The 14,364-nt window shown below is 33.7% G+C and overlaps 1 protein-coding gene across 1 annotated transcript; it reads left to right on the top strand.

Moving 5' to 3' along the window:
* Nucleotides 1-386: 386 nt before the first annotated feature.
* Nucleotides 387-9,871, top strand: LOC107606213 (kinesin-like protein KIN-4C). The gene is made up of 27 exons (XM_021106511.2): nt 387-793; nt 934-1,080; nt 1,305-1,457; nt 1,545-1,789; nt 1,932-2,071; nt 2,522-2,646; nt 3,047-3,083; nt 3,624-3,715; nt 3,796-3,912; nt 4,011-4,124; nt 4,248-4,331; nt 4,418-4,589; nt 4,861-4,961; nt 5,184-5,282; nt 5,378-5,491; nt 5,564-5,680; nt 5,773-5,853; nt 6,026-6,097; nt 6,179-6,272; nt 6,385-6,416; nt 6,637-6,737; nt 7,410-7,481; nt 7,585-7,812; nt 7,985-8,129; nt 8,376-8,447; nt 8,557-9,078; nt 9,192-9,871. Exons 1-27 carry the CDS (start codon nt 668-670, stop codon nt 9,531-9,533), a joined length of 3,744 nt encoding a protein of 1,247 aa, XP_020962170.1. The 5' UTR covers nt 387-667; the 3' UTR covers nt 9,534-9,871.
* The last annotated feature ends 4,493 nt before the right edge of the window (nt 9,872-14,364 follow it).

Consider the following 14,364-nt stretch of genomic DNA (forward strand, 5'->3'; position numbering starts at 1 on the left):
TTAGGACCTTTAGCTAATTAACTAGCTAAATTTGTGGAAATAGTTTTATTTTATTTTTTTTCCGTTAGTGTGAAATGAGATTATTGTATAGATAGGTTGTCTGTGATGGAAATAGTGCAATGCACATCCATATACCAAGAAATAGTGCAATATGGTAATTTTTTTTACATTAAAACTCAAATAATAATGGTTAGATATAATTACTATTTACTAGGCTAAGAGGAAGAAAAAATAAAATATATTAAAACATTAACCTTACCTATCTCCAACTCCAATTTCCACAGTGCCTTTTACTAATTTTCTGCTATCCAATTTTTACCCAAACCTTTTTTTATCGGAAAATCGCAAAGCCATTTTGCTTGCTTCTGCTTCCGTACGTTCAAATGTAACGTACGTAGAGAAGAGAAGAAACTTTCTTTCCCGCTATCTCTCTGTTTTCTTTATTCTTCTCTTTCTCTCTTTTTTTTTTTTTGTTTTCTGCAATTTCCTTCATTACTTCATTCTAATGCAGAATGGCATCACCATCAATACTTTCGTGTTTCTTTCTTCACCATCATCGTGATTTCTAGTTTATAACCCATTGCATGCTTTATTTTTTCGTTCTTTTGGCGTTCGAATTTTGGTTCTAAGGTTTTTCCAGACGATCGAGCTGAGTGACGCAACAACAATGGAGAACTCAGATGGGAGGAACGTGGATTGCGTGCGTGTAGCGGTTAACATTCGCCCATTGATCACGTCGGAGCTTCTTCTAGGATGCACAGATTGCATTTCTGTTGTTCCAGGCGAACCTCAGGTTCTAGAACCTTCGTTTTCTCGAAATTATATATGATGGTTAAGTTTGAGCTTTGCTTACAATTAGTGTTGCAATTATTTGAAACTATGAGAAATTGATATATGATGCATTGTTGTTGTTGTTGCTTGTGAATTCGGTAGGTGCAAATTGGGACTCATACATTCACCTATGATTATGTTTATGGCAGCACGGGGCCATCTTCGTCTACGATATACGATGATTGTGTAGCTCCGCTTGTTGATGCGTTATTTAATGGCTATAATGCCACGGTTCTTGCTTATGGCCAGGTATAAACTTTTGAAGGTTTGCTGGTTAATTATGACTTTTGGAAACTTTGCTTTGATATATATTAATATTTTGTGTACTCATTTTATTTTGGGGTGTGAGAGTCATCCCATGTGAAAGATGCATGTTTCGTTTCAATGTATGAGGCATAATGTGTATAAATAATTTATCTCTGTGTGTAATCACTTATGTAGCTTTACACTATATTTTGTTCTCATTTTGTTAGACTGGATCTGGAAAAACATACACCATGGGAACAAACTATAATGGAGAGGGAAGTAGTGGTGGAATTATACCAAGGGTATTAGAGAGCATATTTGAAAAAGTTAAGGAAGCAAAGGACTCCATGGAGTTCTTGATCAGAGTATCATTTATTGAGGTGAAAAAAAGATAGTATAATTAGTTGGTAAATTTTCTATAATTCTCAATTGAGATGAATAATTGATTTGGTTTAAAAAACTGACAGATATTCAAGGAAGAGGTTTTTGATTTGCTTGATCCCAATTCATCGAGAGGAGAAGCAACTTCTGCTTCGAAGCCTGTTGTGCTAGGTAGAGTGCCCATACAAATCAGAGAAACAGTGAATGGAGGAATAACTCTATCTGGTGTGACTGAGGCTGAAGTTAAGACAAAAGAAGAAATGGCATCTTATCTATCAAGTGGTTCGTTATCGCGTGCCACAGGGAGTACAAATATGAATAGCCAATCAAGGTAAAATGCCAAATAAAAAGCATGCAACATTTTATTTATTTTTTAGCTTTGGGTCTAATTTCATGGTTCATTATGAAACTATACTTTAATGGAGAATATCTTTTATAGTATGTTGACTACTTGTTTTGTATGCATTATCCAGTCGTTCACATGCTATATTTACCATCACAATGGAGCAAAAGAAAGGTGATGATATCTTATGTGCCAAACTGCATTTGGTAGATCTTGCTGGTTCTGAGCGTGCAAAAAGAACTGGGGCAGATGGCATGCGTTTAAAAGAAGGTATTTCTCATTGGTAATATTACCGAGTTTGATATATTATTAATACAAGAGCAAATATCCTTTTTAGTTTTAACATTTTGAAATTAATCTGTAAATTTGGCATCAATTTTATCTTTCTGTCAAATTATAGGTATTTTCATTACAATTCATCTTACTTGGCGCATTGATGCACTTATTTGATTTTCTTGGCAAAATGGGGTAGATTATTTCTACCTTATTATCTTGAGAATAATAATATTATTAAAATGATAAAATTGATGTCAAAACTAAGTATTGACTTAATTGATCAAAAGACATTTTAGGACCAAAGGAGATATTATGACTAAAGAATATATTTACTCGTAACACAAAAAGTAATATCACAGAAATGTCAATTTTGAATTTTTAAGCTAGTTAATTTCATTTCTGAATGAAAATTGTATTTAGTTTGAATATTGTTCTTATGATTAGGAATTCATATCAACAAGGGGTTGTTAGCTCTTGGAAATGTTATAAGTGCACTGGGAGATGAAAAAAAGCGAAAAGAGGGAGGTCATGTTCCATATCGTGATAGCAAATTGACACGCCTGTTGCAGGTTTGCTCAATATTTTTTTAAGCAATTTATTGAGATTACTTATGAACCTAAGTCTATTGTGTTTGTTTGGATGACTATTCATAAAATGAAAAGTAAAGTAAGTAACACACTGGACCAAAAACTTGGTTATGCATGAATGTTTACAGTCTACTCTACTCACAAGTTCATGAATTGCCGGGTGTGTGCTTCTCATTTTTTTTCAAAGTATGATAATTCTTGTACTACAAATGTAATACAGTTTGAATATGAATGTAATGCTAGTTAAACCTATTTGCAATAGTCACTGCTACTTAAAAAAGTGATTAAAAAGGCTATATTTATAGTGTTCAATTCAAAATAGCTTCAATGGATTAATATTGTATTATTATGACTGACAAAGAATGGGGTAATGAACATGTAGGATTCTCTGGGGGGAAACAGCAAAACAGTGATGATAGGTACACAATCAGTGCACGTTGGCAATGTTCTGAATTTCTGATATTTTTGTTGGTGGTTAAATTATTGTAGTGGTCATAATAATTTTACTCAATTTTCAATTAGGTCTCTATACTTTAAGAGTTTGTAATAAAGTTTTTATATTGTATAATAATTTTCAATCATGTAACTATAAGTTAATATTTCCAAACAAGTCCTTATGCTGTACAAATATTTTTCAGCCAAGTCCCTTTTGCTGAAAAATTTTGATCAAGCCCATAAATTGGCTGGTAAGCTGTCTTTTTGAAAAATTTTCTGCAATACAGGTACTTGATCACAAAAGTTTAAATTAGAGGGACCCAGTTAAAAAATGTTTGTACTGGTCAGAGACATAATTTGAAGTCTATATGAACTTGATTGAGAATTTTAGTATAATATAATAATTTGATTATAAATTCTAAACTATAAGGACTTAATTGAAAATTGAAATGATCTAATTACAACATAATTCAACCTATTATTTCCTTTGGAGCATATAATCTAATTTGTTGGGAATGTCACAGCATGTGTTAGTCCAGCTGACAACAATATTGAAGAGACACTGAACACCTTAAAGTATGCAAATCGTGCTCGCAACATTCAGAACAAAGCAATTGTAAGTGTGTTTAGTAATTTTTTAATTTGTGAAAATTTCAGTTTCTTAATGTGCGTGATTTCAAATTTTTCATGTTTCAGATTAATCGTGATCCAGCTGCAGCTCAGGCACAGGAAATGCGAAATCAAATTGAGCAGTTGCAAGCTGAGCTTCTATTTTATAGAGGTGAAGGTGTGGGACCATTTGAGGAGCTTCAGGTACTTCGTTTTATAAAATGTCAAAAGATGCTCACTTTTTAATCTACATGTTTATAATGTTGTCTACTTTTTCTTTTTAAATTTTATTTTATTTTCAGATGCTTAAACATAAAACTTCGTTACTTGAAGCAAGCAATGCAGAGCTACAACAGGAGCTAAAAAGACGTCGAGTAGCTTGTGAGAGTTTACAACAATCTGCCCTTGAAGCTCAGGTTTTTCTTTTATCCTTTGTCTTATCTCATTTATAATAAATTTGTTAGTTGCATGCAATATCTTTATAGTATTTTTTACAACAACTTTTGGAGTCTCACTCAAGTCAGTGATAATATTTGTAGGTTGAAAGAGACCAGCTGATTATGAAAATAGAAGCTATACGAAACGGTAAATCCTTGGACAAGATTGACTCTAATTCAAATCAGGTTTGGATGCAACAAGTTCTTGTTAATGCTTGGTTACAATTCTCAGAAGTGATCGATCTCTTAAAAATTATATAAATTATTTTCAGGACTACAACTTGGTAAAATCTTATGTGTCAAAGATCCAATATCTTGAAGGGGAATTGAAACGTTTGAAGACTTCAAACACCACGAATTCAAGACATTTTGTTAACTGTGTTGATTCCGAAGATGATGAACCACTTTCATCTGATAGCCATGCTAAAGCTATGGATTTACCAGGTATCACATTGGAAATTTTATTTCTTGTGATGGATCCTGTTATAGAATTTTAGCACTAGTTTTGACCTTCGAAACATAAATTTTGACAAATCTGTTTTGGTTTTGAAAAGTCCGTCTGTCGAATCTTCAGGATGATTTGTTAGATACTAAAAGATTCAACAACAACGTTACACTTAATAATGAAGCGTACTTATTTGTTATTTTATCTTGTTGATTGGCATTTCATTCTAAGTATGCTTTCTTTCTCAACATTAATATAACTTGTTTGCAGATGAATCAGATGATGAAGAAAAGGAGCTAGAACACTCTTCTCTCCAAGAAAAATTGGATAAGGAGCTCAAAGAACTGGACAAAAAACTTGAACAAAAGGAGGTAAGAGCAACCTTTTCTAGTTTTAACTCCTTAAGATGTTGAAATCCCTCTCTATACAAGCACACATGTGCACATGTCCTCACCTGAGCGCGCACAGATCTGTTTTATTGAGCTTTTTAAATTGCTAATATATCTATTTAGCTTATTGTATTAAATGTTTTATAGGGATGCAACTGATTTTTACATATTTCAATTAATAATTCATTTCCCCCTTGGTTGAAGGCTGAAATGAAGTTGTACAATAACTCTGATCCTTCAATTCTTAGGCAACATTATGAAAGGAAACTTCTTGAGATGGAACAAGAGAAGAAAATTTTGCAGGTGGTTGCTCTGAAAATTTCACTATCAATCAGTTAAAGAATTTTGTTTTATTTTAAATATTTTTTACTAACCCTTCTTTTGTACATAATTGATAGAAAGAAATTGAGCAACTTAAAGAGAATCTTGCAAATATTTCTTCCAACTCTGATGACGGTGCTGAAAAGACAAAGCAGGATTATCTACAAAAGTTGAATGCGCTTGAAGTGCAAGTGAGTTGATATTTTAAGCGTGTTAAACCTCAATGGCCACTCAATGCCATAAACTGATTATTTGCTTTCTAGGTTTCCGAACTGAAGAGGAAACAAGATGACCAGGCTATGCTTTTGAGACAAAAACAAAAGAGTGATGAGGCTGCAAAACGACTTTATGATGAAATACAACGAATTAAAGCTCAGAAGGTGCAATAGTCCTGTCAATCAAACGTGCATTGTTTGTTAGAAAGGAGAAATTTTTTTTTTGGGGGGAATTGCTTATGGTTACTTTTCTTTAGGTTCAACTTCAACAAAAGATTAAGCAGGAATCTGAACAATTTAGGTTATGGAAAGCTACACGTGAAAAAGAAGTTCTTCAGGTAAAATGCATAAGGGGAGAATTTTCTTTTACCTTTACATATTAATATATTCTTACTTTTATTTTTTTATTTTTTTGGGGTCCAATAATCTTTTCCCAACTTTTAAATAACGATAGATTAGTTATGAAGAATAAAAATTTTTAGTCATTTGACATATTTGCTTAAATACCAGCTTAAGAAAGAGGGGAGGAGGAACGAATATGAGATGCATAAGCTATTAGCGTTAAATCAAAGGCAAAAGCTAGTAAGTTCATGCTCAAATCACGTGTTGTTGCATTGAAGTCTTATATAGTTGTTTAAATTACAAGTTATATGTTCATTGCAGGTACTGCAAAGGAAGACAGAAGAAGCTTCCATGGCTACCAAAAGGCTGAAAGAACTTTTGGAATCTCGAAAGGCTTCCTCACGTGAATCCATGGGTTAGAAGAAACTGTGTCATGTAGTCTCTTACTCTCTTTCCCCTATGTTGAGTTTGCCTAATATCTGGCACTTTGTTTTCCTTTTCCTTTTTCGTTTTTCACATAAACACAGGTGTTGGTGGTGGGAGTGCTCCTGGAATTCAGGTACAAGTAACTTTATGGAGTAATTAAAAACAAGGAGTAAATTGCATGTTAAAATTCAATATGGATGAGTGCTGGATTTTTTACTAGGTGTTATGCCTTTTGTATTTTTCCCATTGATCAAAAGACAGGTCATAGCTATTCATGCTAATGAGTTGTAAGTGATGTATTGACAATTTGACATATCAGTAACTGCTACTTGATGCAAATTTTTTTTTTCAAGGCTTTGATGAAGGCAATCGAGCATGAGCTTGAAGTTTCTGTTCGAGTGCACGAAGTACGCTCGGAATATGAGCGTCAAATGGAAGAGTACGTGACATTTAGGTGGAACGCTTGATGCTTGATTACATTTGAAGTTATCTTATTTTTGCATTAGAATTTACCATCAAATATAACACCTCTCTCATAATACACCCCATATCTATTCACTTGAATGTTCGGAAAGAACCCCAGTTTTTATGTTTATAGGATATGATAATGTGTCATTCTCCCTCATTTTCTTTTAAATATAAGTGTGGCTTAACCAATTACATACACTGCATATGGATACTTAAGCATAGTATTTACTCTATATGCAAAATTTAGTTCTTATAAATTCTCCATACTGAATACCAAACCAAAAAAAATATAAAATATAAAATAAAATAAAATTCTCCATGGTAGTCAAAATTAAAGTATGAGAAATGTTAAACAGATATACTAATTTTCTTGGATTAGGTACCTTTCTATGTTGTTAGACTGGCTCCAACCCATGGTTATTGTCAGTCCATAAACATTCAATGGAAGACTCTAGAAAGAAATTTGCAATTGGTTATATTTTGTAATAAAATATGTGCCAAATTTAATTATTTGAGTTCAATAACCAATTATTTTAGGCTAGATGGTGTGACAACTTTGCAGGGAGGATTTGAATTGTTCTGTTAAGCATTATTTTTTTTTTTCCCCATTTGATTGGGGCTTTCCTCACTTATTCATTTAGTTATCCTTTTATTTTAGGAGGAATAAAATGGCCTCAGAGATGAGTAAGCTAAAGGAGGAAGTAGAGATGATGAATCAATATGGTACAAGGTGATGCCTTGTAATTACCTATTTCCTTAAAAACATGAAACAATGTTTGTGGTTTTAGTTTGGTATTTTATGCACGTCTCTCTCTGACTGGTTGCTATTGTAGTGATGGCTCTGTGTTAATGTCTCCTGGAGCCAAAAATTCAAGGATTTTTGCCCTTGAAAACATGCTTTCTACTTCTTCTTCATCTCTAGTGTCTATGGCTTCCCAGTTGTCAGAGGCAGAAGAGCAAGAACGGGTTTTTAGTGGTAAGGGACGTTGGAACCAAGTCCGGTCCGTTGCAGATGCTAAGAATGTGATGAATTATCTGTTCAACATAGCATCTTCCTCGAGGTAACAATTTCTCTGCAACAATTTGGTCCCGTGATTTAACCAATTCTTGCAAAGTTATCAAACTTGCTTATATTGTGTTAAAATGCAATAGGTTTTAATTTGTGAGTAATCCAAAAATTTCCTGAAGTGGTAATCTGACTGGCATATTGCTCTGGCTTTTATTTTATCTTAGGTGTTTAGTGCGAGAGAAAGAAATAATCTGCAGAGAGAAGGACATGGAGATTAAAGATTTAAAGGAAAAGGTAGTAAGGTTAAACTATGCAGTTCGACAGTTGGAAATGATAAAAGTTCAACTTACTCGTCAGTTGGAATCACAGGTTTGTTTATGAGCCACATCATCTAGCTAATAGCTATATGGTTAAAAAACGTTTTGCTGCAAAAAAATTTCTTCGTATATAGAAACTTACCAATATTCCTCTTTACTACTTTACAAACTTTTAGCTCCAATTTGTAGAATTGGGGCACGATTCCACTGTCAATGAATATTTAGCATTTTGATTACCCTATTATTTAGTATCTTCTTTTTAAATAATTGTTTCTTTATCATTTGAACTTTATGACAGAGTGAAACTTTAAAGAGGTATACAGGATCTATGGGAGAAGCAGAATACACTAACATGAATTTGCACAAGCCGGTTGGTCTCGCACACTAGTTTTCTTACAAAAAATGGTTAAAAGGATTCTATCTCCTAGTTGACTATAAACTGCTATTGGTTAATTCGGTATAATTTCTTCTAAACGTAGGAAAACCGCCATTCTACACATGTACAGGAGGATATATACATGTCTGGTGCAGAATCAGAATATTTTGATGACATGGAAGCAACAGATGACGAGTGGTTTGAGCCAGGAGAATCAACTGAGAATAAACGGAAATCCACAAGCACATACGCAAGCTTAGAGAATATCAACCTTTCAGAACATGATGATAAAGAGTATTCAAGAGATGAACCTGGATGTACATCTGGAGAAATAACATCAAATATTTGCTGCTCTTGTAGTAAAACTTCATCATGTAACACAACAAAATGCAAGTGCAAAACCACAAGAAACAATTGCAGTAGTTCTTGTGGTTGCCTAGCAACCAAGTGTGCTAATAGAGCATCAATCTCAAATGAGTCAACACATCTGGGATCAGTTGAGATGGACAAAGACCACCTTCTTGTTGCTCAAGGTGCAGAGTTACTTCGTGGAGCACTGGTTGATGGGCTTGCCGAAATAGGCCAACAACCTAGAAAGGCTCTTACTGACGTAGGAAATACTTTGGTGTGTAAGCCCTCCAAAAGTCAAGTTCTTTAGAATTGCATGAAGTTAATGGCATCTTTTTTTGTTTATTTTTTCCCTCAACTTTTTTGAAGCATTGTTATTTCATTTTGCAGGCCAAACCAAAAGCTCAAAAGGGTAATCAGAGAAAGAAATTGCCTAAACCCACCACAATTGTTGTGTCCGATCCTTCGTCTTCCTTGCAACCCGAGAATTCTGGACCTCCCAAGTCCAAGAAACAAATTGATGATATATTTGATTCAAAAACACTAACATTGAATATACCACCAAGACTACCCTCCTCTAAGCCTGAACATGCTGCCTCTGCCCCTAGGGTAGAGGGTAATGCCTTGGACCCAGATAACAGTCCTTTAAAAATAAGGGCTGCACGAAGGGCAGCATCATCTAGTGACAGTGATGTTCCGTTGTGGGATAGGAATGCTGGCAAGTTTGATTAATCTATAAAGAAGAAAGGGCCTGAAGTGGTTCTGTCTAGAAATCCTCTACAATCGAAAAGATCATGGGAAGAGAAAGAAGACAACAGAAGCTAATTGTATGTATGTATTTATCCCCTCTTTACTTGTTCTGGAATTTTTATAAGACCAAAGATCACAATGTAAGATGCATGCCTTAGCATCTTCTAGTGGTGGGTCTGCAGAACAAATAAAGAAGAGTGGTGTATAGTGTGGCTTGCCAATAGTAGACAATCATTTTGGCTTGGCCTGATTTTTGTTTGGCTTGCTTTTCTTTGTTCTCACAGTTGAAATGAAAGCCGAAATCACAGGTTTTGATCGTCTACGGCTTGCTTTGCAAAAGCTTAGTTTTTTTTTGTTAGGTAGCTTATAAAAGTAAATTTTAAAAAGACGTGACATCTGATAAATCAAACTATAAGTAATTTTCAGTAAATATAAATAATAACAACTATATCTGATAAAATAATTTTTAAAATTTAAATTGATCGTAACAGGTATAGGTATAAATAAAAGGAGAATTTTGATTGTGAATGAAATTTAGCATTAATAATTTTGGTGATGTTATATATATAAGTATTTTTGTAATTAAGTCTAACTAAATTGGCACAAACTGAGCAAAAAAAAAAAAAATGTGCGTATATGTTATAGAAACTTATTGAGATAAAATTTTTATATATATCAAAAAATTTTTTACATAGTACGAATTTATCGATATAGCATAAAAATTTTGCACATAGCACATAAATATTTACACATAGCATATAAATTTTTGTTGCGAATGTATTTTGTTAGTTGTGTATGTGGTCTTTCAAAATGTCTGTATTATGCACCAAAAGTCATGTGTTGTCCATATTTTGTTTGTTGGGTGTCAATATTTGACGTATTGTCTTTCAAAATTTTTTGCTCACCAAAATTTATGTACACAATAATTTTAGTGAACATAAAAGATGAAAAAGATGACGATGATAATTATAATTGATAGTTATAAGTATTTGTGATTTTCACACGCGCAATATTTCTCTAAAGAGGCCTGCTACACATACAAGTCTTTTTGACTTACAAGTCTTACAAGTTGCTACACACGGGCCTTTTAATGCGTTATTCAACCGTTTTCTATTTTCAAAGCGCTACACTCACCATGTATTATGAACGACTTTTCTTCTTCTTCTTCTTCTTCCTCTTCCTCTTCCTCTTCTTCTTCGTTTTTTTTTTTTCGATTTTCATGGTTTCTGAAATCAAGCTTTGAAATCGTTTTGAAGATAATAGAACTTCAGAAATACACCCAAACAATTACAGAAATACACCCAAACGATTATAGAAATACATCCAAAAGATTACAGAAATACACCCAAAGGATTACAAAACTACACCCAAAGGATTTAAGAAATACACCCAAAATTCATTGAAGTACACCTTATGCATAATTCAGAACTCTTTCTCTTTCTCCTCCTCATCTTCTGCTGCTTCTTTTTCTTCAAAAACAATTTCAGAGTTTGATGTCAAAAAAACAATGGAAATCGAGAATAACGAAGAAAGAAAATAGAGAGAAAAGCACGTAAATGAAGAAGAAGAAGAGGAAGACGAGGAAGAAGAACGTGCAACAAGAAGAAGAAGAAGGAGAAAGAGAAGGCAAGAAATGAAAGAAAAGAAGAAGAAGAAGAGGAAGAGGAAGAAGAACCTGCAGCAAGAAGAAGAAGGAGAAAGAGAAGGCAAAAAACGAAAGAAAAGAAGAAGAAAAAAACGAAGAGGAAGCGCGTTTTGAGCGTTAGTTTTAATTGGATTTGTAAGGCTTACAAGCCTTAATCGCTTGTATGCGAAGAATTTCTGTTCTCTAAATACTTTACCAAATTAAGTCTATATTATTTTTAAAATTATAAATTGAAATAAAATAAAAATACGTTATTTTAAACTTAACATTTCAGCTAAATGTCTATTAAAAAAACTTTTGACTAACCATTATTATAAGGGTTTGGTTAATAAGTATAAGGAAACAAAAACATAAAGATTTTATTGAAAAATTAAGAGCGTATTAAGTTTGAATTTTTATTTTTTATTTTTTATTTAGAATTTTGTTAAAAAAAATAAAAACATAATTTTATTATTTTTATTTTTTTATAAAATTCTAAATACAGAAAATTTTAAAATAAAAATAAAAAATAAAAACTGAGATGATGAAGAAATGATGAACAAGAAAAGAGAGAAAGAGAGAGAAGTGAGGAAGAGAGAGAGCTATTCTATTGAGTGACTTTGAATTTGTATTTTCTTAACTTAATTTTAGTTTACAGGTTTGTACTATATATACAGGGTTGTTTAACAGATTCTAACTAATTATGCTGAGTTGGACATACTAATAAACTCACTAACTAACTTTGTGGTTACTGCACATGCTTCTCACTCTCGTTGCTTCTATCATCATCAATCCTACTACTTAATATTCTTGTTGACGCTTTTATTACTAACATTAGCCCTACTATTGAGACTTCGATCATCAACTCTGCCTGAATTCTCTGCGCTCTTTTCATCAGTTCTGCTCCATGGGATCTCTACATTTTTTTTCCACAATTCTCAACTTTGATATGAAATTCATTAAGGCTAGGCTTGACTGTAATTTTGTTAGTATATCTGCAATTTGGTCTTGTGAAAAAATGTGTTGAATGTCTATCTTCTTTTATGTTATGTAATCTCGAATAAAGTACAAATTAAGCTCAAAGTGTTTACTTTTTCTATGCGAAACTGGATTGGCAGTGAGACTTGGTTTCATGGTGCATATGACTTGTATTTCACTAAACAAGTTCTGAACCCATATTATTTCAGTTAGACTAGCAACTATTCCTCTATATTCAGTTTCTGTAGAACTTCTTGACACCATATGTTGTTTTCTATTTGACTAAGAGATTAAATTTGGACTAAGATATATGCAAAAATCACTAGCAAAACTTTCTGTCATCTATGTCATTGCCCCAATCTGAATCACTAAAATCATAGATTCTGAACTCATTTGACTTCTGAAACCTCAACTTGAAGTTGACTGTCCTAGCTAGGTACCTTAGGATTTGCTTCACAACTTTCCAATGACTTTCAAGAGGCTTATTCATGAACTGACTTACTTGGTTTATTACATAAGAAATTTCAGGTATTGTGATGGTTACGTACTATAGGCCTCCAACAATTGACCTATAAAGTGTTGGTTTTTGGAAAATCTCTCCCCCAAATGTTGACAGTTTTTTACTTGAAGCCATTGGTGTTGGCATTGCTTTTGCATCCTACATTCCTGCCTTGATGAGTAGCTCTTTAAAGTACTTAGTTTGGCACAACATCATTTCACAATCATTTTTTTCACTGTTTCAATTCCCAGGAAGTAATTCATTTCACCTAGATCCTTTAGAGAGAAAGTTGAGTTGAGCTGGCTTATTAGAGTTGAGATTTCATCTTGGCAGTTCCTTGTCACTAGTATATCATCGACATAGACAAGTATGTAGACGACTGATTTCATAGTGAATCTAGTGAATAAAGACGTGTCTGATCTTGTGTTGCTGAAGCCAAATTTGTTGAGAGTTTGCTTGAGTTTAGTAAACCATGCATGGAGAGCTTGCTTTAACCCATACAAAGATCTTTGAAGCTTGCACACATGATAGGGCTGAGTTGGTGAAAGAAAGCCTTCAGGTTGAGACATGAACACATCTTCCGCTAAGTCTCCAATTAGAAAGTCGTTGTTGAAGTCGAATTGCCTTATTTTCCACCCTTTTGTTAATGCTAAACTCAACATGATTTTGACAGTAGATGGCTGAACTATTGGACTAAACACTTGGTTAAAGTTTACTCCTTCTTTTTGGTGAAACCCTTTGGCAATAAGTCTTGCTTTATACTTTTGAATTGTTTCATTTGGGTGTTTCTTTATTCTAAACACCCATTTGCATCCAATGGTAGGGGCAGTGTTAGGAGGGGATTTTGGAACTAATTTCCAGGTTTGGTTTCTCATAAGCGCTTCATACTCTTCCTCCATTGCTCTTTTCTAGTGATGGCTGCTTAATGCTTGCTCAACAGTTTGAGGTACACATTAAAACATATCTGGTGATGACATTTGTTTTACCACTGCAGCATATGTCTTGGGCTTTACAATCCTTGACTTGCTTCTTGTTTGTATCGAGTGTAAATTAGTTGTTAAAGCAGGATTAGTAGGAATATTAGCAGCCAAATGATTAATAGAATCAGAATTATTAGATACAGAGTTAGTATAACAAATAATGGTGCAAATATGTGATTGGCATCATTGGAAGTGTCATGTAATGAATGCAATGCATTGTGAGATGAGTGAGGTGGGTTGGGTGGGTGAGGATGTTGTTGGGCTATTTGTAGTTGGGTTAGTTTTGGTGGTGGTTGAGGCTCTTGATGAGGTTGGGGGGTTTGAGATGATAAAGTTAGTGAGGTTTGGGAGTGGATGGAGTGTTGGATGTTTGTGTTGGGGTTGGGGTGTTGCTGGTACTTGTTGTGGTTGAGAGTTGAACAACTGGCTGTAAGGAAATTCCTGCTCATTGAATTTGACATTTCTTGAGATAAACTCTTTTTCATTAGGTGAAAGATATTTGTAGCCTCTGTGATCTGTGACATAGCCTATAACGATATATTTTTGGGATCTATGGTCAAATTTGTGGGTATTATAGGGTCAAAGAAGTGGGTAGCATGTGCATCCAAATGGTTTGAGTAGGTAGTAGTCAGGTTTGGTTTTGGTGAGGGCTTCAAGTGGTAATAGGTTGTTAAGAGTTGAGGTTGGTATTCTGTTTATTAGATATGTGGCTATGAGGGTGGTTTCATCCCA

This window comes from Arachis ipaensis, chromosome B7, assembly GCF_059453495.1.
Source record: "Arachis ipaensis isolate K30076 ecotype BB chromosome B7, ASM5945349v1, whole genome shotgun sequence".
NCBI lineage: Eukaryota > Viridiplantae > Streptophyta > Magnoliopsida > Fabales > Fabaceae > Arachis > Arachis ipaensis.